Source organism: Cherax quadricarinatus, chromosome 24 (genome assembly GCF_038502225.1).
Source record: "Cherax quadricarinatus isolate ZL_2023a chromosome 24, ASM3850222v1, whole genome shotgun sequence".
NCBI lineage: Eukaryota > Metazoa > Arthropoda > Malacostraca > Decapoda > Parastacidae > Cherax > Cherax quadricarinatus.
In genome coordinates, this window is record NC_091315.1 from 14,202,292 (window position 1) to 14,227,652 (window position 25,361).

Below are 25,361 nucleotides of genomic sequence, written 5' to 3' on the forward strand. Positions count from 1 at the left end.
ATCTCTTGTGGGGAACTGTGTCAAAGGCCTTCCTGCAGTCTAGGAAAACACAATCTACCCACTCTCTCTCGTGTCTTACTTCTGTTACCTCGTCATAAAACTCCAGGAGGTTTGTGATACAAGATTTGCCTTCCATGAACCCATGCTTGTGTGTGTGTGTGTGTGTGTGTGTGTGTGTGTGTATATATATATATATATATATATATATATATATATATATATATATATATATTTTTTTTTTTTTTTTTTTTTTTTATTTATTTATATATATATATATATATATATATTTTTTTTTTTTTTTTTTTTTTTTTCCAACAAGTCGGTCGTCTCCCACCGAGGCAGGGTGACCCAAAAAAAGAAAGAAAATCCCCAAAAAGAAAATACTTTCATCATCATTCAACACTTTCACCACACTCACACATTATCACTGCTTTTGCAGAGGTGCTCAGAATATAACAGTCTAGAAGCATATACGTATAGAGATACACAACATATCCCTCCAAACTGCCAATATCCCAAACCCCTCCTTTAAAGTGCAGGCATTGTACTTCCCATTTCCAGGACTCAAGTCCGACTATATGAAAATAACCGGTTTCCCTGAATCCCTTCACTAAATATTACCCTGCTCACACTCCAACAGATCGTCAGGTCCCAAGTATCATTCGTCTCCATTCACTCCTATCTAACACGCTCATGCACGCTTGCTGGAAGTCCAAGCCCCTCACCCACAAAACCTCCTTTACCCCCTCTTTCCAACCCTTTCGAGGACGACCCCTACCCCTCTTTCCTTCCCCTATAGATTTATATGCTTTCCATGTCATTCTACTTTGATCCATTCTCTCTAAATGACCAAACCACCTCAACAACCCCTCTTCTGCCCTCTGACTAATGCTTTTATTAACTCCACACCTTCTCCTAATTTCCACACTCCGAATTTTCTGCATAATATTTACACCACACATTGCCCTTAGACAGGACATCTCCACTGCCTCCAACCGTCTCCTCGCTGCTGCATTTACCACCCAAGCTTCACATCCATATAAGAGTGTTGGTACTACTATACTTTCATACATTCCCTTCTTTGCCTCCATAGATAACGTTTTTTGACTCCACATATACCTCAACGCACCACTCGCCTTTTTTCCCTCATCAATTCTATGATTAACCTCATCCTTCATAAATCCATCCGCCGACACGTCAACTCCCAAGTATCTGAAAACATTCACTTCTACCATACTCCTCCTCCCCAATTTGATATCCAATTTTTCTTTATCTAAATCATTTGATACCCTCATCACCTTACTCTTTTCTATGTTCACTTTCAACTTTCTACCTTTACACACATTCTCAAACTCATCCACTAACCTTTGCAATTTTTCTTTAGAATCTCCCATAAGCACAGTATCATCAGCAAAAAGTAACTGTGTCAATTCCCATTTTGAATTTGATTCCCCATAATTTAATCCCACCCCTCTCCCGAACACCCTAGCATTTACTTCTTTTATAACCCCATCTATAAATATATTAAACAACCATGGTGACATTACACATCCCTGTCTAAGACCTACTTTTACCGGGAAGTATTCTCCCTCTTTTCTACACACCCTAACCTGAGCCTCACTATCCTCATAAAAGCTCTTTACAGCATTTAGTAACTTACCACCTATTCCATATACTTGCAACATCTGCCACATTGCTCCTCTATCCACTCTATCATATGCCTTTTCTAAATCCATAAATGCAATAAAAACTTCCCTATCTTTATCTAAATACTGTTCACATATATGCTTCAATGTAAACACTTGATCTACACATCCCCTACCCACTCTGAAACCTCCTTGTTCGTCCGCAATTCTACATTCTGTCTTACCTCTAATTCTTTCAATTATAACCCTACCGTATACTTTTCCTGGTATACTCAGTAAACTTATTCCTCTATAATTTTTACAATCTCTTTTGTCCCCTTTCCCTTTATATAAAGGGACTATACATGCTCTCTGCCAATCCCTAGGTATCTTCCCCTCTTTCAAACATTTATTAAACAAAAGTACCAACCACTCCAACACTATATCCCCCCCTGCTTTTAACATTTCTGTCATGATCCCATCAGTTCCAGCTGCTTTACCCCCTTTCATTCTACGTAATGCCTCACGTACCTCCACCACACTTACAGTCTGCTCTTCTTCACTCCTAAAAGATGGTATACCTCCCTGGCCAGTGCATGAAATTACCGCCTCCCTTTCTTCCTTAACATTTAAAAGTTCCTCAAAATATTCTCGCCATCTACCTAATACCTCCCTCTCCCCATCTACTAACTCCCCTACTCTGTTTTTAACTGACAAATCCATACTTTCCCTAGGCTTTCTTAACTTGTTTAACTCACTCCAAAATTTTTTCTTATTTTCATTAAAATTTCTTGACAGTGCCTCTCCCACTCTTTCATCTGCTCTCCTTTTGCACTCTCTTACCACTCTCTTCACCTTTCTTTTACTCTCCATATACTCTGCTCTTCTTATAACACTTCTGCTTTGTAAAAACCTCTCGTAAGCTACCTTTTTCTCTTTTATCACACCCTTTACTTCATCATTCCACCAATCACTCCTCTTTCCTCCTGCCCCCACCCTCCTATAACCACAAACTTCTGCCCCACATTCTAATACTGCATTTTTAAAACTATTCCAACCCTCTTCAACCCCCCCCACTACTCATCTTTGCACTAGCCCACCTTTCTGCCAATAGTCGCTTATATCTCGCCCTAACTTCCTCCTCCCTTAGTTTATACACTTTCACCTCCCTCTTACTTGTTGTTGCCACCTTCCTCTTTTCCCATCTACCTCTTACTCTAACTGTAGCTACAACTAAATAATGATCCGATATATCAGTTGCCCCTCTATAAACATGTACATCCTGGAGCCTACCCATCAACCTTTTATCCACCAATACATAATCTAACAAACTACTTTCATTACGTGCTACATCATACCTTGTATATTTATTTATCCTCTTTTTCATAAAATATGTATTACTTATTACCAAATTTCTTTCTACACATAGCTCAATTAAAGGCTCCCCATTTACATTTACCCCTGGCACCCCAAAATTACCTACTACTCCCTCCATAACATTTTTACCCACTTTAGCATTGAAATCCCCAACCACCATTACTCTCACACTTGATTCAAAACTCCCCACGCATTCACTCAACATTTCCCAGAATCTCTCTCTCTCCTCTACACTTCTCTCTTCTCCAGGTGCATACACGCTTACTATAACCCACTTTTCACATCCAATCTTTATTTTACTCCACATAATCCTTGAATTTATACATTTGTAGTCCCTCTTTTCCTGCCATAGCTTATCCTTCAACATTATTGCTACTCCTTCTTTAGCTCTAACTCTATTTTTATTATCACACTGGCCAATTCCCACCAAGGCAGGGTGGCCCGAAAAAGAAAAACTCTCACCATCATCCACCCCATCACTGTCTTGCCAGAAAGGTGCTTTACACTACAGTTTTTAAACTGCAACATTAACACCCCTCGTTCAGAGTGCAGGCACTGTACTTCCTATCTCCAGGACTCAAGTCCGGCCTGCCGGTTTCCCTGAACCCCTTCATAAATGTTACTTTGCTCACACTCCAACAGCACGTCAAGTATTAAAAACCATTTGTCTCCATTCACTCCTATCAAACACGCTCACGCATGCCTGCTGGAAGTCCAAGCCCCTCGCACACAAAACCTCCTTTACCCCCTCCCTCCAACCTTTCCTAGGCCGACCCCTACCCCGCCTTCCTTCCACTGCAGACTGATACACTCTTGAAGTTATTCTGTTTCGCTCCATTCTCTCCACATGTCCGAACCACCTCAACAACCCTTCCTCAGCCCTCTGGACAACAGTTTTGGTAATCCCGCACCTCCTCCTAACTTCCAAACTACGAATTCTCTGCATTATATTAACACCACACATTGCTCTCAGACATGACATCTTCACTGCCTCCAGCCTTCTCCTCGCTGCAACATTCATCACCCATGCTTCACACCCATATAAGAGCGTTGGTAAAACTATACTCTCATACATTCCCCTCTTTGCCTCCAAGGACAAAGTTCTTTGTCTCCACAGACTTCTAAGTGCACCACTCACCCTTTTCCCCTCATCAATTCTATGATTCACCTCATCTTTCATAGACCCATCTGCTGACACGTCCACTCCCAAATATCTGAATACATTCACCTCCTCCATACTCTCTCCCTCCAATCTGATATCCAATCTTTCATCACCTAATCTTTTTGTTATCCTCATAACCTTACTCTTTCTTGTATTCACTTTCAATTTTCTTCTTTTGCACACCCTACCAAATTCATCCACCAATCTCTGCAACTTCTCTTCAGAATCTCCCAAGAGCACAGTGTCATCAGCAAAGAGCAACTGTGACAACTCCCACTTTGTGTGATTCTTTATCTTTTAACTCCACGCCTCTTGCCAACCACGGTGACATCACACATCCTTGTCTAAGGCCTACTTTTACTGGGAAATAATTTCCATCTTCCCTACATACTCTAACTTGAGCCTCACTATCCTCGTAAAAACTCTTCACTGCTTTCAGTAACCTACCTCCTACACCATACACCTGCAACATCTGCCACATTGCCCCCCTATCCACCCTGTCATACACCTTTTCCAAATCCATAAATGCCACAAAGACCTCTTTAGCCTTATCTAAATACTGTTCACTTATATGTTTCACTGTAAACACCTGGTCCACACACCCCCCTACCTTTCCTAAAGCCTCCTTGTTCATCTGCTATCCTATTCTCCATCTTACTCTTAATTCTTTCAATAATAGCTCTACCATACACTTTGCCAGGTATACTCAACAGACTAATCCCCCTATAATTTTTGCACTCTCTTTTATCCCCTTTGCCTTTATACAAAGGAACTATGCATGCTCTCTGCCAATCCCTAGGTACCTTACCCTCTTCCATACATTTATTAAATAATTGCACCAACCACTCCAAAACTATATCCCCACCTGCTTTTAACATTTCTATCTTTATCCCATCAATCCCGGCTGCCTTACCCCCTTTCATTTTACCTACTGCCTCACGAACTTTCCCCACACTCACAACTGGCTCTTCCTCACTCCTACAAGATGTTGTTCCTCCTTGCCCTATACACGAAATCACAGCTTCCCTATCTTCATCAACATTTAACAGTTCCTCAAAATATTCCCTCCATCTTCCCAATACCTCTAACTCTCCATTTAATAACTCTCCTCTTCTATTTTTAACTGACAAATCCATTTGTTCTCTAGGCTTTCTGAACTTGTTAATCTCACTCCAAAATTTTTTCTTATTTTCAACAAAATTTGTTGATAACATCTCACCCACTCTCTCATTTGCTCTCTTTTTACATTGCTTCACCACTCTCTTAACCTCTCTCTTTTTCTCCATATACTCTTCCCTCCTTGCATCACTTCTACTTTGTAAAAACTTCTCATATGCTAACTTTTTCTCCCTTACTACTCTCTTCACATCATCATTCCACCAGTCGCTCCTCTTCCCTCCCGCACCCACTTTCCTGTAACCACAAACTTCTGCTGAACACTCTAACACTACATTTTTAAACCTACCCCATACCTCTTCGACCCCATTGCCTATGCTCTATATATATATATATATAGAGGAGACTCGAACCTACGAACCTTAGGACAAGTTACGCAGTGGTTTACCAATCTACCCACACTGGACAATACCTTGGCGTGTAGCATGCGCTACATGTTTGTTCCAAGGCAGCCAGCTTTCAGGGAGAAGGTTTACAGCTTTTCATCTCATCCCCTGCATGCATCAGCCTTACTAGAGATTTGAACAATGCAAGGAATTCTCGAGAGCAGGTGAAATATACACAAACACTGATCTCTGGATGAAGGAGACTCGAACCTACGAACCTTAGGACAAGGTACGCAGTGCTTTACCAATCTACCCACACTGGACAATACCTTGGCGTGTAGCATGCGCTACACGTTTGATCCAAGGCAGCAATCTTTCCATCATACATTACCCAAGTTTCAATAAGATAGCCCAAGAAACAACTGAGAAAAAAAAATATTTACCAAAAATCATACATGGCAAGCCCAAGCCAAGTACGTACAGTGGAACTCTGAGTTTCAGCCATAATTTGTTCCAGAAGGCTGTTAGTGCCATTACTGAATGAATTTGTTCCCATAAGGAATAATGTAAATTAGATTAGTCTGTTTCAGACCCCCAAAAATACACTTACAAAAGCACTTACGTAATTGTTCGAGTCGGGAGGTAGCCGAAACTCTGAGTACCACTGTACTAGAAATGAGCCACTTTGTCTGACTTTCTTGGGTTAACCTAGGTTCTCTAAACATACGCTCCTCTTCAAGGGGGGCTCCTTGGCGTGGTGAAGAGGCTCTTGGTCTGAGGAATTAGACCTATCGGTCTTCTTCCTCAGACCGAACCTAATTACCCCCCAATCTCCCCTCCCCTATCCCATCCTCCCCATCCTCCCCTTTTTCCTTTCCTCCTCCTCCTCCCCACTCCTCCCTTTTGCCCTTCCTCTTTTTGTCCTTTGGGATTTCTCCCACAGGCACGCTAGTTCCTAGGTAGAGGAAAGGACACCGGGGTCGATCCCATTCCGTTGAGGTTTCTTGGCGGTGGCGTAGTTTGCCGTGGAATCTGGATTGCCTAGGGATGTCCCGATCCCTCTCCGGTATCCCGGAGTAGCTTTGGGTGTCTTTTGGGCGACGGGTGTATCTCTGGAAGCCACCTTTCGGATTCCGGGGGTGGTGGCTGAAGGAGGTATGCTTTGTGGCGGATATCCGGCCGCCCTCTCTTTTGTCCACCGAGGTAGCTCGGCAGATGTGAGGTTGCTATCCCAGATTGCTGGTTTACTGGCATGAAGGGTAGGGTATGGCACGGGTTCCATGCTGCATCTGCGCTACTAGCGGTGTCGAGTCCTCTTGGGCGCGGAGGGAGATTTCTGGCCCTTTCATTCCTCCTAGGAACTATCCCTCCCCGGTCCCCCCTTTTTTTTTTCTTTTTTTTATTTTTATTTTCTTTTCTTCTTTCTTTTTTTTTCTTAAAAACAAAAAGAAAGAAGTAACCTAACCATGGCAGCCCTAGTCCATGAACCTTTTACCCCCGGGCCCCTTCTTGATACCGCACCCCGTTCTGACCCCGCCTCGTCTTTGGACCACTCTTCAGACATTCCTCATGCCTCTGTACCTATTGCCGGTGCTGTTTCCTCACCTGCTTCAGGTACTGAGGCCTCGACTGACTCCTTCGATTTATCAGACCTTCGCTCTCCTCTGACTATGCTTCCGGCCTCTCCCTCTACGGTGCGGCAATTTTCAAATCGCCGACCCGTTCCACGTCGGACCAACTCTGGTCCCACGCCTAAACGTCAACGACAATTACCTGCTGATGATACTTCTCCACCTTCACCTTCTCGTTCTTCTCAGAAAAGATCGACACGTCCTTCACTACCTTTCCACGCTCAGTTTCAGACTGAACAGTGGACTAAATTCTTCACTTTGCGACCAACTTCCTCTACTGCCTATCTTTCTGACCATAGTATTGGCAAGGCACTCCTACGCCATGTTGGTAAAGATATTTCTTTTCATGCTCTTAAGAGCGGTACGCGCATCATTACCGTACAGAATGCTACCCAGGCTCGTGAGCTCTCTCGTCTTTCCCATATAGATACTGTTCCTGTCACCCTTGAAAAACATCATTCCCTCAATTCTTGTAGTGGTACCGTTATTCTGCCCCATACCATAGTTCAACAAAATTTCCAGACATGCGGCACCGACATTCTAGAACAGCTGGAACTCCAAGATCTCCCAATCCTCAAGGTAGACACTTACGTTCTTCCTGCCCGTGGGCGGAGACGATACCCTAGCAATGTGGCTCGTTTAACTTTTGACAGCCGAGAACTCCCATCCTCAGTTTATATAGCAGGACATCGGTTACAAGTTCGAAAGGTGATCCCTACACCACAACAGTGTAGAAATTGCTGGCGATTTGGCCATCCAGCGAAATATTGCAGATCTATCGCCGAATGCCCAGTCTGTGGTGCCGATGACCATTCTAATACGTCTTGCAATCGATCTCCCTCTTGCCTTAACTGTCATGAGGCTCACCCTTCGTACTCTCGCCGTTGTCAGGTCTATTTAAACGAGCGGGAAATCCGTTACCTCAAAGAGACAGAAGGTCTCCCTTATGCCATGGCAGTTTCTCATCTCCGCCTCCAAGGGAGACTCCCACGTGTTTCTTATTCCCGTGTTTCAAAACGTCCCCCCACTTCTGGTATCCCATCTTCTACACCCACCTCTGTGGTTACCTCTCCCATAATCACTCCTGTATCTAATCCTTTTGCTGTCCTCGGCTCAGACGTCCCTACTTCAACGCCTCAGTCTAATCTCGCTTCTTCGAGTTCTCTCTTACAAGCCTCAGTATCGACGAGACCTCGTACGACACCTCTTCCCAATCGTCCCTCTACTTCTCAAAAGTCAAAAAAAGGTCCGGTAACACCTCCTACCCATCTTCCACCTCCTCATTTTACCCTCCCTGTCTCTGTCCCTAGTTCTTCCCCTCTCACTGGCTCAGTTACAAGTGCAGAGGTTCACCCTCCTCCTCGTAATGTACCTTCCTCCCCTGTTCCCTCCCAAGTTTCTTCCTCTTCTGCCACCTCCCAGGTTCCTGTCTCTTCTGTCCCCTGCCACGCTTCTCCAGTTCCCTCCACCCTTTCGCCCCCCCCTACCTTGGTACAGTCCAATACAGTTCCAATCTTTACTCATCCTCCCCCTACCATTCCCAATATTGTCTCCCATACGACATCTCTGAATTCTGAAACACTTGAAGCAATCTCTGAATATATTGCAGAGACCAAACCATCAATGGACACTGATCCACCTTCCGCTCTTTCTCTCTCCTCTGCTCCATCTGCGCAACTCCTTTCTTCACAGCGCACCGTTCCTTCGCTGCTTGAACATTTTCCACTGCCTCCGCATGTGGACTTTTCTAACCCTCCTAGTCCGTAGGAACCCTTACCTGCGGATTTCAAGTATCTTTATCATTGCCATTCATGGCCTTTTTACAGTGGAATATACGTGGCCTCAGGGGTAATCGGGGTGAGCTTCAGATGTTACTCTCCCAGTTTGCCCCTGTTGGTGTTTGCTTACAGGAACCAAAATTACACTCTGCTGTTATTTCTCACATCTCAGGCTATAATTTATTGTATTCTTCAGATCCTTTTCCTGATGGGACCTTTAATGAAAGTGCCCTTCTTCTCCGCACTGATATTCCGTACCATCAGCTATTTGTTCATACTTCGCTGCATTACACAGCAGCCCGTATCCACTTACATAGGTGGTATACGCTCTGTTCTTTATATCTCTCTCCTTCTCGGGCATTATCTATTCCGGATTTTGCCTTCCTTGTTTCGTCATTACCGCCACCAATTCTGTTACTTGGTGATTTTAATGCCCACCATTTCCTCTGGGGAGGGTCTCACTGTGATTCCCGTGGAATTCAGTTAGAGGCTTTTCTTGCCACCCACCCCCTCCATGTTTTAAATACAGGTACTCACACCCATTTTGATCCTCGGACTCATACTCTCTCTTGCATCGATCTCTCAGTTTGCTCTTCCTCCGCCGCATTAGACTTTACTTGGTCTGTTCTCCCGGACTTACATGACAGTGATCATTTCCCAATCATTCTTACTTCCCCTTCATATTCGCCACCTCTTCGCACCCCACGCTGGCAATTTAATCGGGCAAATTGGAACCTTTACTCACACCTGACTGTTTTTAAAGAGGTTCCTTCTTCGTCCTCCATCGATGAGCTTTTACACCTCTTCTCATCCTCCGTTTTCACCGCAGCTTCTCATTCTATACCCCAAACTTCGAGCAGGCATTCTCAGAAATGCGTGCCTTGGTGGTCTCCTGCTTGTGCTCGTGCAGTACGTTTGAAACGCGCTGCATGGGGCAGGTACCGGTACAATAGAACCACAGAGCGACTCCTTGATTTTAAACAGAAGCGTGCGATCGCTCGCCGTGTCATCCGTGACGCTAAACGCACTTGCTGGCGAGATTATGTCTCCACCATCACCTCTGCTTCCTCTATGAGTGCAGTCTGGAAAAAAGTACGAAAACTGAGTGGTAAATATTCTCCTGACCCGGCTCCTGTTCTGCGGGTTGCCGGTGTTGATATAGCAAACCCACTAGATGTTGCCAATGAAATTGGCAATCATCTGGTCCGTATTTCTCAGGGACTCCATCTATGCCCCTCATTTCTTTCCTCAAAGTCTGCCAGAGAGTTAGCACCCTTGGACTTTTCTTCTCTCAGAGAAGAACAGTATAATGTGCCTTTTACACTTCAAGAACTGGAGGCAACACTCTCAGCTTGTCGATCATCGGCAGCTGGGCCCGACGACATTCATATTCGTATGCTACAACATTTACATCAGTCAGCCCTTGCAGTCCTATTACGCCTTTACAATCTTATTTGGTCACAAGGAGTTCTTCCACAGCTGTGGAAATCCGCCATTGTTCTCCCTTTCCGCAAACCAGGCACTACGGGACATGAAACCTCCCACTATCGTCCCATTGCTCTTACCAGTGCAGTTTGCAAAGTAATGGAACGTCTAGTAAATAGACGTTTAGTGTGGTATTTAGAGACACACAACAGTCTCTCCACTCGTCAATATGGCTTTCGTAAGGGACGTTCTACCATAGACCCCTTACTGCGCTTGGATACGTATGTTCGTAATGCCTTTGCGAATAACCACTCAGTTATTGCCATATTTTTTGATCTTGAGAAGGCATATGACACAACTTGGAGGTATAATATTTTAGCCCAAGCCCACTCCTTAGGCCTTCGAGGCAATCTACCATCCTTCCTTAAGAACTTTTTAACTGACAGGCATTTCCGTGTTCGGGTTAATAATGTGCTCTCCCCGGACTTTATCCAAGCTGAAGGTGTCCCCCAGGGATGTGTTCTGAGCACAACACTTTTTCTCCTTGCTATTAATGATTTGGCCTCTAGTCTTCCATCAAATATTTGGTCATCACTCTATGTTGATGACTTCGCTATTGCCTGTGCAGGCGCTGACTGTCACCTCCTTACAGTTTCTCTCCAGCATGCAGTCGACCGTGTTTCCAATTGGGCCACCACACATGGGTTTAAATTTTCCAGCACTAAAACCCACCAAATCACTTTCACTAGACGCTCTGTCATCTCTGATCATCCTTTGTACCTCTATGGCTCACGTATCCCTGAACGTGATACAGTCAAGTTTCTGGGCCTCCTCTTTGATCGTAGGTTATCCTGGAAACCTCACATTACCTCTCTGAAGGCAACTTGTCACAGCCGGCTGAACCTTCTTAAAACCCTTGCTCATCTTTCGTGGGGAGCTGATCGTCGAACCCTCCTTCACCTACATTCCACCCTTATTTTATCGAAACTTGATTATGGTGACCAGATCTATTCAGCGGCATCTCCTGCTACTCTCTCTAGCCTTAACCCCATTCATCACCAAGGATTACGTTTATGCCTTGGTGCTTTTCGCTCTTCCCCTGTCGAAAGCCTCTATGCAGAAGCGAACGTTCCATCCTTATCCGATCGCCGTGATGCCCATTGCCTGCGCTACTATGTACGCTCTCATGATCTCCGCAATCCTTCCATTTATAGAATGGTCACTGATATTAGTAGACATTCTTTATTTGTTCGCCGCCCCTGCTTACTCCGTCCCTTCTCTCTTCGCCTTCATTCGCTCTTGTCTTCTCTTCAACTACCACCTTTCTATGTACATGTAGCATCACACTTTTCCCTACCCCCCTGGGAAGTTCCAGCTGTTCGAGTCTGTTCTTTCTCCCTCCCTTGCTCGAAAGCCCAACTGTCTACGGTCGCTTCCCGCTCTCTTTTTCTTGACCACTTTCACTCTCATTCTCATGCCATTGCTGTGTACACAGATGGCTCTAAGTCTTCTGACGGCGTAGGATTCGCAGCAGTGTTTCCGGACAGCGTCGTACAAGGGCATTTACTATCTTCAGCTAGTATTTTTACTGCTGAATTATATGCCATCCTTACAGCACTTATCCGTATTGCATCTATGCCTGTGTCATCATTTGTGGTTGTCTCAGACTCCCTTAGTGCTTTACAGGCTATACAAAAATTTGATACACCTCACCCCTTAGTCCTCCGTATCCAACTTTGGCTACGCCGCATCTTTACTAAGCATAAAGATATTGTTTTTTGTTGGGTCCCTGGTCATGTTGACGTACAGGGCAATGAACAGGCAGACACTGCTGCGCGGTCAGCAGTACATGACCTACCAGTTTCTTATAGAGGTATTCCATGTACGGACTATTTTGCTGTAATATCTTCCCACCTTCACACCCGTTGGCAACAACGTTGGTCTACTATGCTCGGCAACAAACTTCAGTCTATTAAACCGAGTATAGGTTACTGGCCGTCTTCTTATCACCAGTGTCGAGGTTGGGAGACTACTCTCTCCCGTCTTCGCATTGGCCATACTCGTCTTACTCATGGATATCTCATGGAGAGGCGTCTTGCTCCTCTCTGTGAGAATTGCCAAGCTCCATTATCAGTCAGCCACATTCTGTTGGACTGCCCACTTTATCAACGAGCACGCAGAATTTACCTCTGTCGTCGTCTTCGCCCCGCTGCTCTCTCTTTACCTTCCCTTCTCGCTGATGGACCCACCTTTCATCCGGACTCTCTCATTGACTTTTTGACAACGACTGACTTACTCCACAAATTTTGATACTTTCAGCCCTTTCTACTTGTATCTCTTGCTACCCTCTACCCCCGTACTATCCCCTGCCCCGCTGTTTTCTGTAACCTGCTGATCATCCCCCCTCCCTTCTGCCATCCAATTCCCTTGCTTCCTTCCCTACCCTGCAGCGCTGTATAGCCCTTGTGGCTTAGCGCTTCTTTTTGATTATAATAATAATAATCTAAACATACGCTGCTTTGTATGATAATCTATGTAACTATTTGTGTATACCTGAATAAACTTACTTCTATTCTGTCGACTGAATACAGGAAACCACCCATTCACCTATTTCAACTGCCTAATAAAGTGGTCAGAAATTTTCAATTTTGCCAATTTCACACAAATTCCAAAAGATGCCAATTTCAAAATAGGGTCCAGAATAAACAATGCAGTCATTTCTGACACTAAAATAACATTTTCTCAATTTATTAGTCACAGCTCCAAGCTTCTCTTATATTTTGCTTAACATTTGGAATTTTTATTCACACAAAAAAATAGAGGATTTACCGTTATGCAGACTATTGCATTATTGTAACATTTGTATAAATGATGTCGTCTCATTCATGGCTGCGTATGAGACTGGCCAGGTGGACACATGTTGGACGGTGACGTCATTTGATTACTTTTGAACATCGCCAAAGAATTTAACATTTCTGCTACTTTGAGCTCAATTTCAAGGTACTTTTCATTGTGAAAGCAGTCAAAATTATATTTATTTCTGTAATATATCTTCCATTCTATCAAATGAGACCATAAAATCGAGAATACAACCACAAAAACCATATGAAATATTCTGCTAAGGGACGGCTAATGGCTGAGAAGTGAACTCGGTTATTTATGGTCAGATTTCTTTCATCTTTAGTGTACGTTAAGAAGCATCTTTCCATTATACATTGCTCAAGTTTCAATAAGATAGCCCAACAAACAACTGAGAAAAAAAAATTACCAAAAATCATATATGGCAATCCCAAGCCAGGTACTGGAAATAAGTCGCTTTCTGACTTTATGGGGTTATCCTAGGTTCTCTAGACACATGCTGCTTTGTATAATAATCTATGTAGAGAAAATAGCTGTTTTGCTTCAGTTTTATGGTGCATTAGGAGTGTACATCACAGTTAGTACTGTGCTATACTCCATTTTCTCTAATATAAGCCCCCAAGACAGGGATAGGAGAATGGTACAGTGGACCCTCGTTTTTTTGTAAGGCTCGAAAGTCGTAATTTTCGGAAATCGTAACGTTTTTTTCGTCAAAACATTGACTCGTGAATCATTGTTTGACTCACAAATAGTTGTTCAGCTTGGACACGTACTTACGGCCCCGAGCCACCTCACACTCCATTCCCAGCCAATGTGGCATTGTTTACCAGTGAGTGACCGTCCCCTCACGTGTTCATTTGAAATATTTCATAATTCATTCATTTTAGTGCTTGCAACTGCTAAATAAGCTACCATGGCTCCAAAGAAAGCTCCTAGTGCCATGCCTTTGGTGAAGGTGAGAAATACGATTGAATTCAAGAAAAACATCATTGAACAATGTGAAAGTGGCATACGTGTGGCCGAACTGGCCAGGATGCATAAGAAGAAATTGCCTGCAATGAGTACTGATATTTGTGAATTTAAGGCCAGCAAAGGCTGGTTTGAGAGATTTAAGAACCGTAGTGGCACGCAGTGTGATAAGGCATGGCGAGGCTGCCACTTCGGACAAAATTGCAGCTACAAAATTCGTAAGTGAATTCAAGGAGTACGTACAAACTGAACAATTAAACCTCCAACAAGTGTTCAGTTGTGACGAAACAGGCCTCTTTTGGAAGAAAATGCCAAAGAGGACCTACATTACTCAGGAGGAAAAGGGACTGCCAGGACACAAGCCTATGAAAGACAGGCTGACGCTCATGTTTTGTAGTAATGCTAGTGGGGATTTCAAAGTGAAGCCGTTACTAGTGTACCATTCTGAAAATCCCAGAGCATTGAAGAAAAACAATGTCATGAAGAGTAAATTGTGTGTTTTGGAAAGCTAGTAATAAAGCATGGGTCACGAGGGAAATTTTTGTTGAGTGGTTCAATGAAGTGTTTGACCCTAGTGTGAAGAATTACCTCCTGGAAAAGAAATTGGATCTCAAGTGCCTCCTGCTAATGGACAATGCACCTACTCATCCTCCAAACTTGGATGACCTAATTCTGGAGGAGCTTGGGTTCATCACAGTAAAGTTCTTGCCCCCTCATACCACTCCTCTCCTCCAGCCCGTGGACCAGCAGATCATTTCAAACTTTAAAAAATACTACACCAAAGCAGTGTTTCACAGGTGCTTTAATGTGACCTCAGACACTGGGTGTATGAATCGTGTTTATATGTTATGTATCTTGTTTTATTATATAATTTTGAAAAAAATATCATTGATGGATTAATGGAAATGTCTATGTTAACGTAATATATGACATTTAATGCGCCTAAGAGATTACGTGCAGTATTATTAATGTGGCATCAAGAGTAGAGAGAGACTTAGCAATTTTAATGTCTACTTGCACACCAGCAGTGTGTAAGTATGTTTAGGTAGAGGTACACATAAGTGATAGAGTACATATAAAATATGCAATAACTGTAAAGCACTAGAAATTTTGGAAAGTTTCCAGACATAATAGAGATGTGCTCATGGAAAATGTAAACAAACTGGGTGTGGCACGCCGTATTAGATGGTGAGCCATATAGCCAGTTTTGGTCATAATTTGAAATTGCCATATTAGCGGAACACTGTAAGGGGAAATGCCGTAAAGCGGGGCCCTACTGTAATAAACACGCTACGTAACATATAAGCATGATAAATGCACCCCACAGTAGAATAAATTGACATAAATATAGGATGTTTTTCCAGTCGTCTTGTTGGAGTGTCAGAAAGAATTAGTGTTTTCTCTAGTTCAACACCAAAGAAAATGTGTACACAATAGTATTACTGGGGGTAACTGTAGAAAATTATTCCTTTTGTATGCCTTCACTCAGTGTCATTCCTTCTAAAAATGATGTATTACACGAGAATGGGAGTGTTCTCTTTATTTATTCTACTTTACCAACATGGAGACATCTTGTACACAATGTAAGTTGTTTGTATTATGGTACAAGATTCACAGACATGGGAATGAACTCGTATCAACCAAAACCAGACGCATTCGTCTGTTTACATACTCTGTAGCTCTGTCCTCTCTCATTTACTCACTCTTTCTCTCATTCATTCATTTTTATATTGTTTACTTTCTTCTCACCCTACATTAGGACTACAAATATTTTAAGGTAAATAATGAGTGTACTGTACATAAAATAAATAATGAGTGTACTGTACATACATTTTATTGCTCTCCTGCACTTTAAATGTCATAGTAGGTGGGGTGGCCAGGTGGGCTACCATACCTCCCACACCGGACTTTCTACAAATAAATATGTACTATTTACCTCTCACCCTTCATTATTTTAAGGTAAATAATGAGTGTACTGTATATGCATTTATCGCTCTAGGGTGCTTTAAATGTTGTATTATGCGTGGGTGGGCTGGCTAGGATGGCTACCAAACCTCCTACACCTGACTTTATACAATAAATACTACTCGCCTCTCACCCTACATTAAGTCTTCAAATATTTTGAGGTAAGTAATGCATGTACTGTGTGTGTGTATTTCACTTTTTATTGTTTTTTCAATTCCTAGTTCTATTGCTAACTTAATATATGTTAGTGTAAACTTGTTATCTGGCATTTATATGCATTTATAAGTAGAAAAAATGGCTTTCTGCTTTCTGGCAGTGTCCGTTTTCTGGGAGTTGCCTGGAGCCTAACCTGTCGTATAAGTGGAGCCCTACTGTATGTTCTTGAAAACGATGTTGCAGAACATTCTACTTGCATATTTTATCACCAAATTAGCTTTCAGAGGAGGAGGAAGAGAGTGGGGAGAAAGTGCCTTAAGTGATTAAGGACATTTATGCAAAGTGGAATGAGGTGCAAACTTTTGTTGAATATCGCCCTGACCAAGCTGATACAAGCCGTATCTGCAATGTGTTCAGTGACACTACCTTGTCCCATTTTAGGCAAATCTTAGAGATGCCAGAAACAGAGCTCTCTGGACAGATTTTTAGTGTGATAGGGGTAGATTGCCAGTAGAAGACAAAGAAGAGAAGTTACCCCAGAGACGGCTTTGTATACCTGAAGTAAAGTGAAGTTTATTTCTTTGTAAAGGTTACAATGTGTAATTACAATTTTGATTTGCTAAGTACGAAGATAGCTACTTTCATGCTGAGGCATTTCAGGCAAACTAATCCTAATACATAGTAACTAATTAAAACTAAAGATAACAGTACATAGCACTATACAGTGGACCCCCGATTTACGATCAGCTCCCAATGCGACCAAGTATGTAAGTGTATTTATGTAAGTGCGTTTGTATGTGTATGTTTGGGGGTCTGAAATGGACTAATCTAATTCACAGTATTCCTTATGGGAACAAATTCGGTCAGTACTGGCACCTGAATATACTTCTGGAATGAAATATCGTAAACTGGGGGTCCACTGTACTTAAAACTAGACAAGTAATAGTGGTTAGCTGTTTTATAATCTTATTTAAACTTAATACAATCTTATTTAGAGTTAGTACAAATGAGTAGGGTTCGGTAAAATATGCTTGAATTTGCACACAAAATCTACCTTACAAGTAATGGTGCAGGTGGTAATATTTTATAGAATGGCAGAATTAAAAGCCAGGAGGTCGCATGATAGGACTAATTAGCAGATGTTTTGGCAGATTTGGTCAATATTGAGAAATAAGATGATTTTATGGATTGGCAGAATTAAGAGCCTAGAGGTCACATAATAAAACTAGTTAGCAGATGTTAGGTTGATTTGGTTAATATTGTGAGATAAGATGATTTTTTAGCAGTCCTAAATTTATAAGCTGTGAGGGAATCCTTGACCTGCTTCGGTAGTGAGTTCCAGATCTTCAGGCCTTTTATGTGCATAGCGTTCTTGCATAGTGAGAGTCTGACTCGAGGGATGTTGTGAAGTGCCTTATGCCTTGTATTGTGCTTGTGCATTCAGTTGTAACTTTTAAGGAGTAATTTTAGGGGAGGGTTTACAGTGTAGTTTAATGTTCTGTATATGTAGTAGGCACAATAATAAGAGTGTATGTCTTGTAGTCTTGTATATTTAGCAAGTTGAGTCTTTTGAAAAGTGGTGGGGTGTGCTGTCTAGCCCAGGAGCTGGTTATCACCCCCACAGCAGCTTTTTGTTGGATTATTAAGGGTCTAAGGTGGTTAGCTGTGGTTGAGCCCCAGGCACAATGGAGAGGTGAGGTAAAAATATATTAGTGGTACTGGGTAAGGAGAGTCGTTTGTGATATATAGTATCGTATCTTGGAAAGGATTCCTATTGATCTGGAAATTTTCTTGGCTATGTGATGGGTATGGAACTGAAATTTAAGATTACAGTCAAGGAGAAGACCTAGAAATTTGCCCTCCGCGTGTCTTGATATAGGGGAACCATTTAAAACAGTATGTTAAGTTGGATATGTGAGGCTCTGTTGCCAAACAGCATGAAGTATGTTTTGTCTTATGTTGAGAGTGAGTTTGTTAGTCATCATCCAAGTATATATCTTTAGCAGTTCATTGTTTACAGTGTTTCCAAGCACAGCTGGATCTGAATGGGAGTAGACATATGTAGTGTCATCTGCGGATAGAACTGGTTTAAGGAGTTGGGATGCATTGGGGATATCATTGATGTAGATGAGAAAAAGGAGTGGGCCTAGGACACTACCCTGGGGTACTCCCTACAGCTACAGGTTGGATAGCAGAGTTGACCCCATTTGCATGTACATACTGGTGTCTGTTGTTAAGATAGGATTTTAGGTAGTCAAGAGAATGTCCTCTGATGCCATAATGATTCAGTTTGAGGTGCAAGAGATTGTGGTCGACTGTGTCAAATGCTTTTCGTAGGTCGATGAAGAGCCCCAGAGGATATTCATTTTTATCGAGAGCTGTGTATATTAGTTCAAGCATTTATATAGTAGCGTCATTTGTACTTTTTTTTTTTTTTTTTGGTCTAAACCCAAACTGGCATGGGTTAAGTATGTTGTTGAATGTAGGATGGGAGTAAACTCGTTTGTGTATTTCTTCAAATATCTTGGAAAGTAAGGGCAAGTTTGATATGGGCCTGTAGTTGTTTAAATCAGTTGGATCTCCTCCTTTGTGGATTGGGGTGACCTTTGCTGTCTTGAGTATAGATGGGAAGGTTGAGAATGACATAGATTTGTTAAACATTGTTGCAGTAATGGGTGGCAGTTCTGGTGCAGCTTTTTTATATATGAATGGTGGCAAGTTATCTAGATCACCTGCTTTGTTCTTTAATGATTTAATGATGAGTGAGACTTCAGTGGGATTAATTGGAGCTAGAAATAGAGTATTTGGATAGTTGCCAGTGGGGTACTCACTCAGCTGAGTATTTGAGCTAGGAATTTGTCTTGATAGCTTTGATCCTACAGTAGAGAAGAAGACATTAAATTTGTCGGCTGTCCTACCCCGCCTTCCCTCCACTACAGATTTATACATTTGGCCCCTCGAACTTGCCTATCACACCCTCTCTAAATGTTTCTCCCACTTTAGCATTTAGGTCCCATACCACAATTGCTCTCTCACTTGGTTCAAAAGTTCCTACACACTCGCTTAACATCTCCTCTATAGGTTTTATGTGAGGTTCATCTGGTTTAGTTAAGTTTCTCTCTCTGTTTCCAGACGGTTTCCTAGAGCCCAAAATTTTGGAGAGGGTTTGCCAGGTACTTTTCATATCGCCTTTCATTTCACTAAATCTGTTATCATAATACATTTGCTTTGATTTACGTATTAGTTTTGTGAGTATTGATGTGTATCTTTTAGTAAATTCTTTAGTAATTAGGCCTAATCTAAACTGTTTTTCAATTTGGTGTTTTTTATTAATAGATTTGAGGATACTTTTTGTTAGCCATGGGCTGTTTAGTCTCTTTTCTGTGATCTGTTTAGTTTTGATTGGACAGTGTTTGTTATAGAGGTTTAGGGTTTTATGTAAAAAAAATTGATATCTTTATCGATATTATTACTGTCATCTAGCTCTCTCTGCCAGTCAGTGGCACCTAGTGCTAGTTTTAGGTTGTTTATCAATGTCTCATCATGGAGGGGGATTCCCCTTCCAAACAGTAACCTCAACTCCCTCTCCCCTCCTCGCCTTCTTCAATACGCCAACAAGAGTCTTCAAGAAAGGTATGTAATGTTCGTTTATCATTAAAATTAGTCATTTATATTTATTTCTCATTGTTTTCTGTATGTAAAACTATAGTTATTCTTTAAAAAATGTATTTTTTGTTAATATTTTTGGTTGTCCTGAATGGATTAATTGTATTCACATTATTTCTTATGGTAAATATTACTTCAGTTTTTGTACATTTTGGATTTAGACCGACTTTCTGGAACAGATTAAGTATGAAATCCGAGGTTCCACTGTTTAGTAATCGAGCAGTCACACAGACGGGTGAACATGTCCACCTGCCTTGGTCACATACTGTTGTCTAAAAATATATACAAATTATAAGTCCCAGCAGTGTTTTTAGATGAGGTGGAGTATATAAAACTCATTGAAGCACAGTGTCAGTATCACTCTACATTGCTGATGGTGCAGTCACTCAACAGTGCACTGCACCATAAGAGTGGGGTTATGTCTTTTGTTTTTAGTGGCTGTGGGATGGACCCCTGTCCAGGCTACCTCTCTAGAATACTTAAGGCACATGAAAGGGGCTTCTTGCAATTCTTGATGAATACAGAGTTTTACAAGTCATGCCCTTGGGCAGAGTGCATGGGCATGTCATTTATTGCTTTTTCAAAGTCTTGTGATGTTAGGATAGTGTCAAATTTTTGAATTAACCAAATTTTGAGTCATAAGAAATCCATTTAGATTGTTGACCTTTAATCTGAGTAACGGCTTTAAACGCTGAGTCATGTTGGGACTTCAGTATCTCTCTCATTTCTTTTCTGTCATCTGTGTAAGTCCAATAGATCTTGTTTAAGCAGGAGTCCAATACTGGATGTTGTATTTGATCTAGATTTGGCATAAGAAAAGTACAGGTACCATCCGACTTATGACTGAGGTTGGTTCCAATCAACTGGTCGTAAGTCGAACCATACTACTGAATATCAATATCACATTTTTGTAATGACTTTATTTTGTTGCTTTATTTTGGTATTTCATTTTTTACTTTTTATGCTGTTAGTTCTGTATTTTATACTGTAAGGTTTAAGATAAACACTGTACAACACAAACAGTTGTTTATTTCCCATAAATTTGGCATAAAAAATGCGGTCGTAAGTCGAGTGGTTGTATGTCGAGCAGGTCGTAAGTCGGATGGTAGGTTTTGGTTTTCTTTCACTTTCATTTATGGCTTTAAGTTCTTCCTGTATTTTTTTTTGTCTCGTGTATGATTCCTTAAGCTGAAGTTCAGTATTTGCTATTTCTCTGGCCAGTGCCTCCTTTCATATTTCAGATATACTGGCCCTTTTCAGGAGCTTCATGATTTTTCGCCTTCGCCTGTATAATGAACGTCTCTCTCTAGTTTACAGCTCTTCTTTTTTTTCTTAAAGGAATGTACCTTGAGCATACCATAAGTACCACAAAGTTGATTCTTTCTAGACAAAGGTTGGGATCTGTGTTATTTAAGATATCTTTCCAGCTTGTTTCATTTAGGACATGGTTTTGATCCCACTATGCTTTTGTTATTAAAGTTGAATTTGGTGAAGGCACCTTCATAACTGATCTTTTGCTGGTCAGGACCCCTGCAGATACATGTCTGTACTTCTGTTATGTTATGATCTGAGTGTATTGTCTTTGATACTATTATATTTTGTATGAGATCATTATACGTGAGGATGAGGTAAAGTGTATTTTCCAGTCTTGTTTGCTCCACTATTTGTTGGCTTAAGGTGAATTTGTTGCAGAGATTTAATGGGTCGTGTGTACTCCGTGAATTTTCATCTGAGCTGCCTCCTGGGGTTATCTCTTGATAAAACATTATTTGCTGCATGTCTCCATTTTAGGTGTCTTACATTGAAATTGCCCATCTACAAGATGTTTGATGCAGGAGTTGGGAGATTTTCCAGACGGTGGTCAGTTTTCAGAAGCTGTTCCTGGAATTCTTGGGAAGTCAGATCAGGAGGCTTGTATACAGCCACAATGACAGGGTTTTGATTTTTGATCTTTACTGCCAAAACTTTAACTACATCGTTTAACCCTTTCACTGTCGGTCCCGTAATATTACGGCTTGCAAGCCAGTGTCGGTCCCATAATAGTACGCCAAAATTCTAGCAGCTTCCAATCTTGCGGGAGATAGCTGGTTGGCCTACATATGAGAGTGGGTCTGAGTGGTTAGTGTGCACATATAAAAAAATCCTGCAGCACACAGTTCATAATGAGAAAAAACTTTGACAGTGAAAGAATTAAGGTGTTTAGTAATTCTGAGGAAATGAGCCACTCTGACATACAGGCCAATCCCCTTCCCCCTTGTTGCCTGTTAATTCTGTTGCATCTGAATAAGTTATGTAACTTGGGATGCATATTTCCTTGTCATAGTGATCCTTTGTGAGCCTCTGTGAAAGCCACAAACATTGCATTTGACTCTGTGAGTAATCCACTGATGAAAGGTATTTTGGTGTTTGTTGATGGCTTTAGACCCTGTGTGTGTATTTGCAAAGATAAATGTATTGATGATATATAGGGAGGCCCTGTTTGCTGGTACTAATATCTGTTGTTCTGGAGTGGAGACCACTAACTGTGCCTATACTCCAGTAGTGGTCTGAGGTAGTGTAATATTTCTGTCATTTCTTGCTAACTTTTCTTCCTGGCATTAAAAATTCACTGTTCCTGGAGTGGTTGTAACTACCCTGGTTCGTTTCCTGTGGTCTGTGTGGTCTGTATCTTCTTGCCCTCTTTAACCCTTTCAGGGTCCTCAGGCCCTCTCCCTGACTTGTTCTCAGGATCGCCCAAATGTCAAAAAAAAAAAAAAAAAAAAAATCTTATGAAAAGAAAGAGAATCTTTTCCCAATCATAATGACACCAAAAGTATGAAATTTGATGGAAAACTTTGGGAACTATGCTCTCATGATGTTAGCGGTCTCGACAATGTTTACGCATCGGCGATTTTGCCCACTTTGAGCCCTATTTTCGGCCAATTCCAGTGTACTAGTCGACAAAAATCATAACTATTTTGCTGGAACTCCATTTTTTTTCTATCGAATGAGTACAAGAAACCACCCATTTACCAATTTCAACTATCCAATACAGTGATCAGAATTTAGCAATTTTGCCAATTTCACACAAATTTCAAAAGATGCCAATTTCCAAATAGGGTCCAGAATAAACAAGAAAGACATTCCTGGCACTAAAATAACATTTCCTCTGTTCATTAGTCATGTCCCCACGCCCCTCTTACATTATTTTGCTTTCCACTTTGAATTTTTATTCTCACAAAAAATAGCAGATTTACTGTTATGCAGACTACTGCATTAGTGTAGAAATGGTGTAAATAATATCGGCGCCCTTGTGAAAGAATATTAGACTCGCCATTTGACGTGTATTGGACGCTTAGCACGATTTGTTTACTGTTGAACTTTGGTAAAAATTGAACATTTCTGCTACTTTGAGCTCAATTTCAAGGTACTTTTCATTGTAAAACCAGTCAAAATCATCTCAATTTCTGTAATATGTCTTTCAATCTATAAAATGAGACCAGGAAAACTAGAATACAACAATAAATACCATACAAAAATACAGTGCAAAGTCTCTGTTTTAATCCAAAAACACGGTCAGTTTTTTTTTTCTCATTACGCACTGTGCTGCAGGATTTTTTTTTATACTACGCACACTGACCACATAGACCCATTCTTTCATATGTAGGCCTACCAGCTTTCTCTCACTAGATTTGAGGGCGCTAGAATTTAGGCGTACTAGTACGTCAAAAACCCTGGTGTGTAAGCCGTACTAGTACGTCCGAAACTCTGAAAGGGTTAAATGGTGTGCCTGACAGTATGTGCTGTAGCATTTTCTTGCATGGACTGAAATAAGAAAAGAACTTATTTTGCCCTTAAATCAAGTGCTGCATCTTGACATTTATTACTAAAGTGTTTTACAAAAAGTAAGAAAAATGGAATGTTCATGGAGTTTTTGATGATATTCTAGCAGAAAATATATAGAAGAATTTATTTCTGTCTGGGTTTTGCATGTCCCAAAAATAGTAAATATATTCATTTTGTCATATATGTTCTTTTCCCTTGTAGACCTTCTAGAAGAAGCCATGAAACGTGGTATAGTAACCCTAGAGATGACAGATGGGCAGTCTTCATTGTTTTGCAAGTTGTGCAACATTAGTTGCACTGGTGAGGCTAGCATGAATCAACATCTTGAAGGAGAACCTCACTGTAAAAAACAGAGGTGAGTATGGTTTATAATTTGATAATGAGTCAGAGGCTCTACTGGTCTTTTCTGCCTATTAAATGAACATAGAAGATTTTGAAGAACCCCTTCTTTATAAATTACTAAATGCAAAAAGAAGAAACTTTACAGTTTTCTTCTTTCTTGGGTCACCCTACCTTGGTGGGAGACAGCTGGTATTGCAACTATTATGTTGCCTCATGACTACTTCATTACTATTACAACTATTTTGTTGCTTCATCACAACTACTGCAACTCTCATGTTGCTTCACATTGACTAATGCTATTTGACCAGTTAAACAGTTCTGTTAGTCACTGAGTACCTGGTATATCATCTGCTTGTTCAAAGCTACTTTACTTCTAGTAAACTTTATGCATCTCCTGCACAGGCTAAGCGATATCCAAGTTTACTAAAAGTGGAGGTGACTTAATGTTGAAACTGGAGACATCTGTCGGACTCCAGTTTAGGCAACTGGTGGTATGGCGGGTAGTGGTGAGGTTAGGCCTATATGAGCTGACACTGTTACACATTTCCCTTTGATATTTCCCTCTCAATTATGCAGTGTGTTTATCAAGGAAAAGCTTTCATTTTCACTGTACTATACTGGGATCATTGTATTATGCACTGCACACACAAGGCTGACTGAGCATAAGGCCTGTGAGGGTAACATTTTCCTCTCGCCCACTTCACATCTAATGTTTATTAGATTATGCTCTTGTCAAGTAGATGGACAGGTATTTCTTCCAACTAGGCAACTCCCTTAACTATTGTTACATAGTTTATCCAGTTCTCGTTAAGCACTCCAATGATAATCAATTTTGATAAAAAAAAATTGTCGTTTGGGTAAATTTCCAAACATATTGATACATTGACAAAAGGAGTGTCATTTTACCCCCTGTAAACTTGTACACCTTAAAATGTTTTGTCCATCAGTCCATGAAAAACAATGCTACACACACTGTCCTGCATACCATTTGAAAGGGACCAAGAGGTGCAGACACCACAAACCCTGGGAAACTAAACATGATAGTAACCATTCATTAGTGCCAGAAAGTAGAAAAAATG

At 41.3% G+C, this 25,361-nt stretch overlaps 1 protein-coding gene across 3 annotated transcripts in view; it reads left to right on the forward strand.

Annotated features, from left to right (window-relative positions):
- Positions 1 to 25,361, forward strand: part of LOC128686601 (zinc finger protein 385B) — a 113,149-nt gene that overhangs the window by 24,607 nt on the left and 63,181 nt on the right. For all 3 annotated transcript variants that reach the window (XM_070088199.1, XM_070088198.1, XM_070088200.1), the window contains exon 4: positions 24,142 to 24,295. In XM_070088199.1, the coding sequence (XP_069944300.1) occupies positions 24,142 to 24,295 (154 nt within the window). The remainder of the gene's footprint in view (positions 1 to 24,141; positions 24,296 to 25,361) is intronic.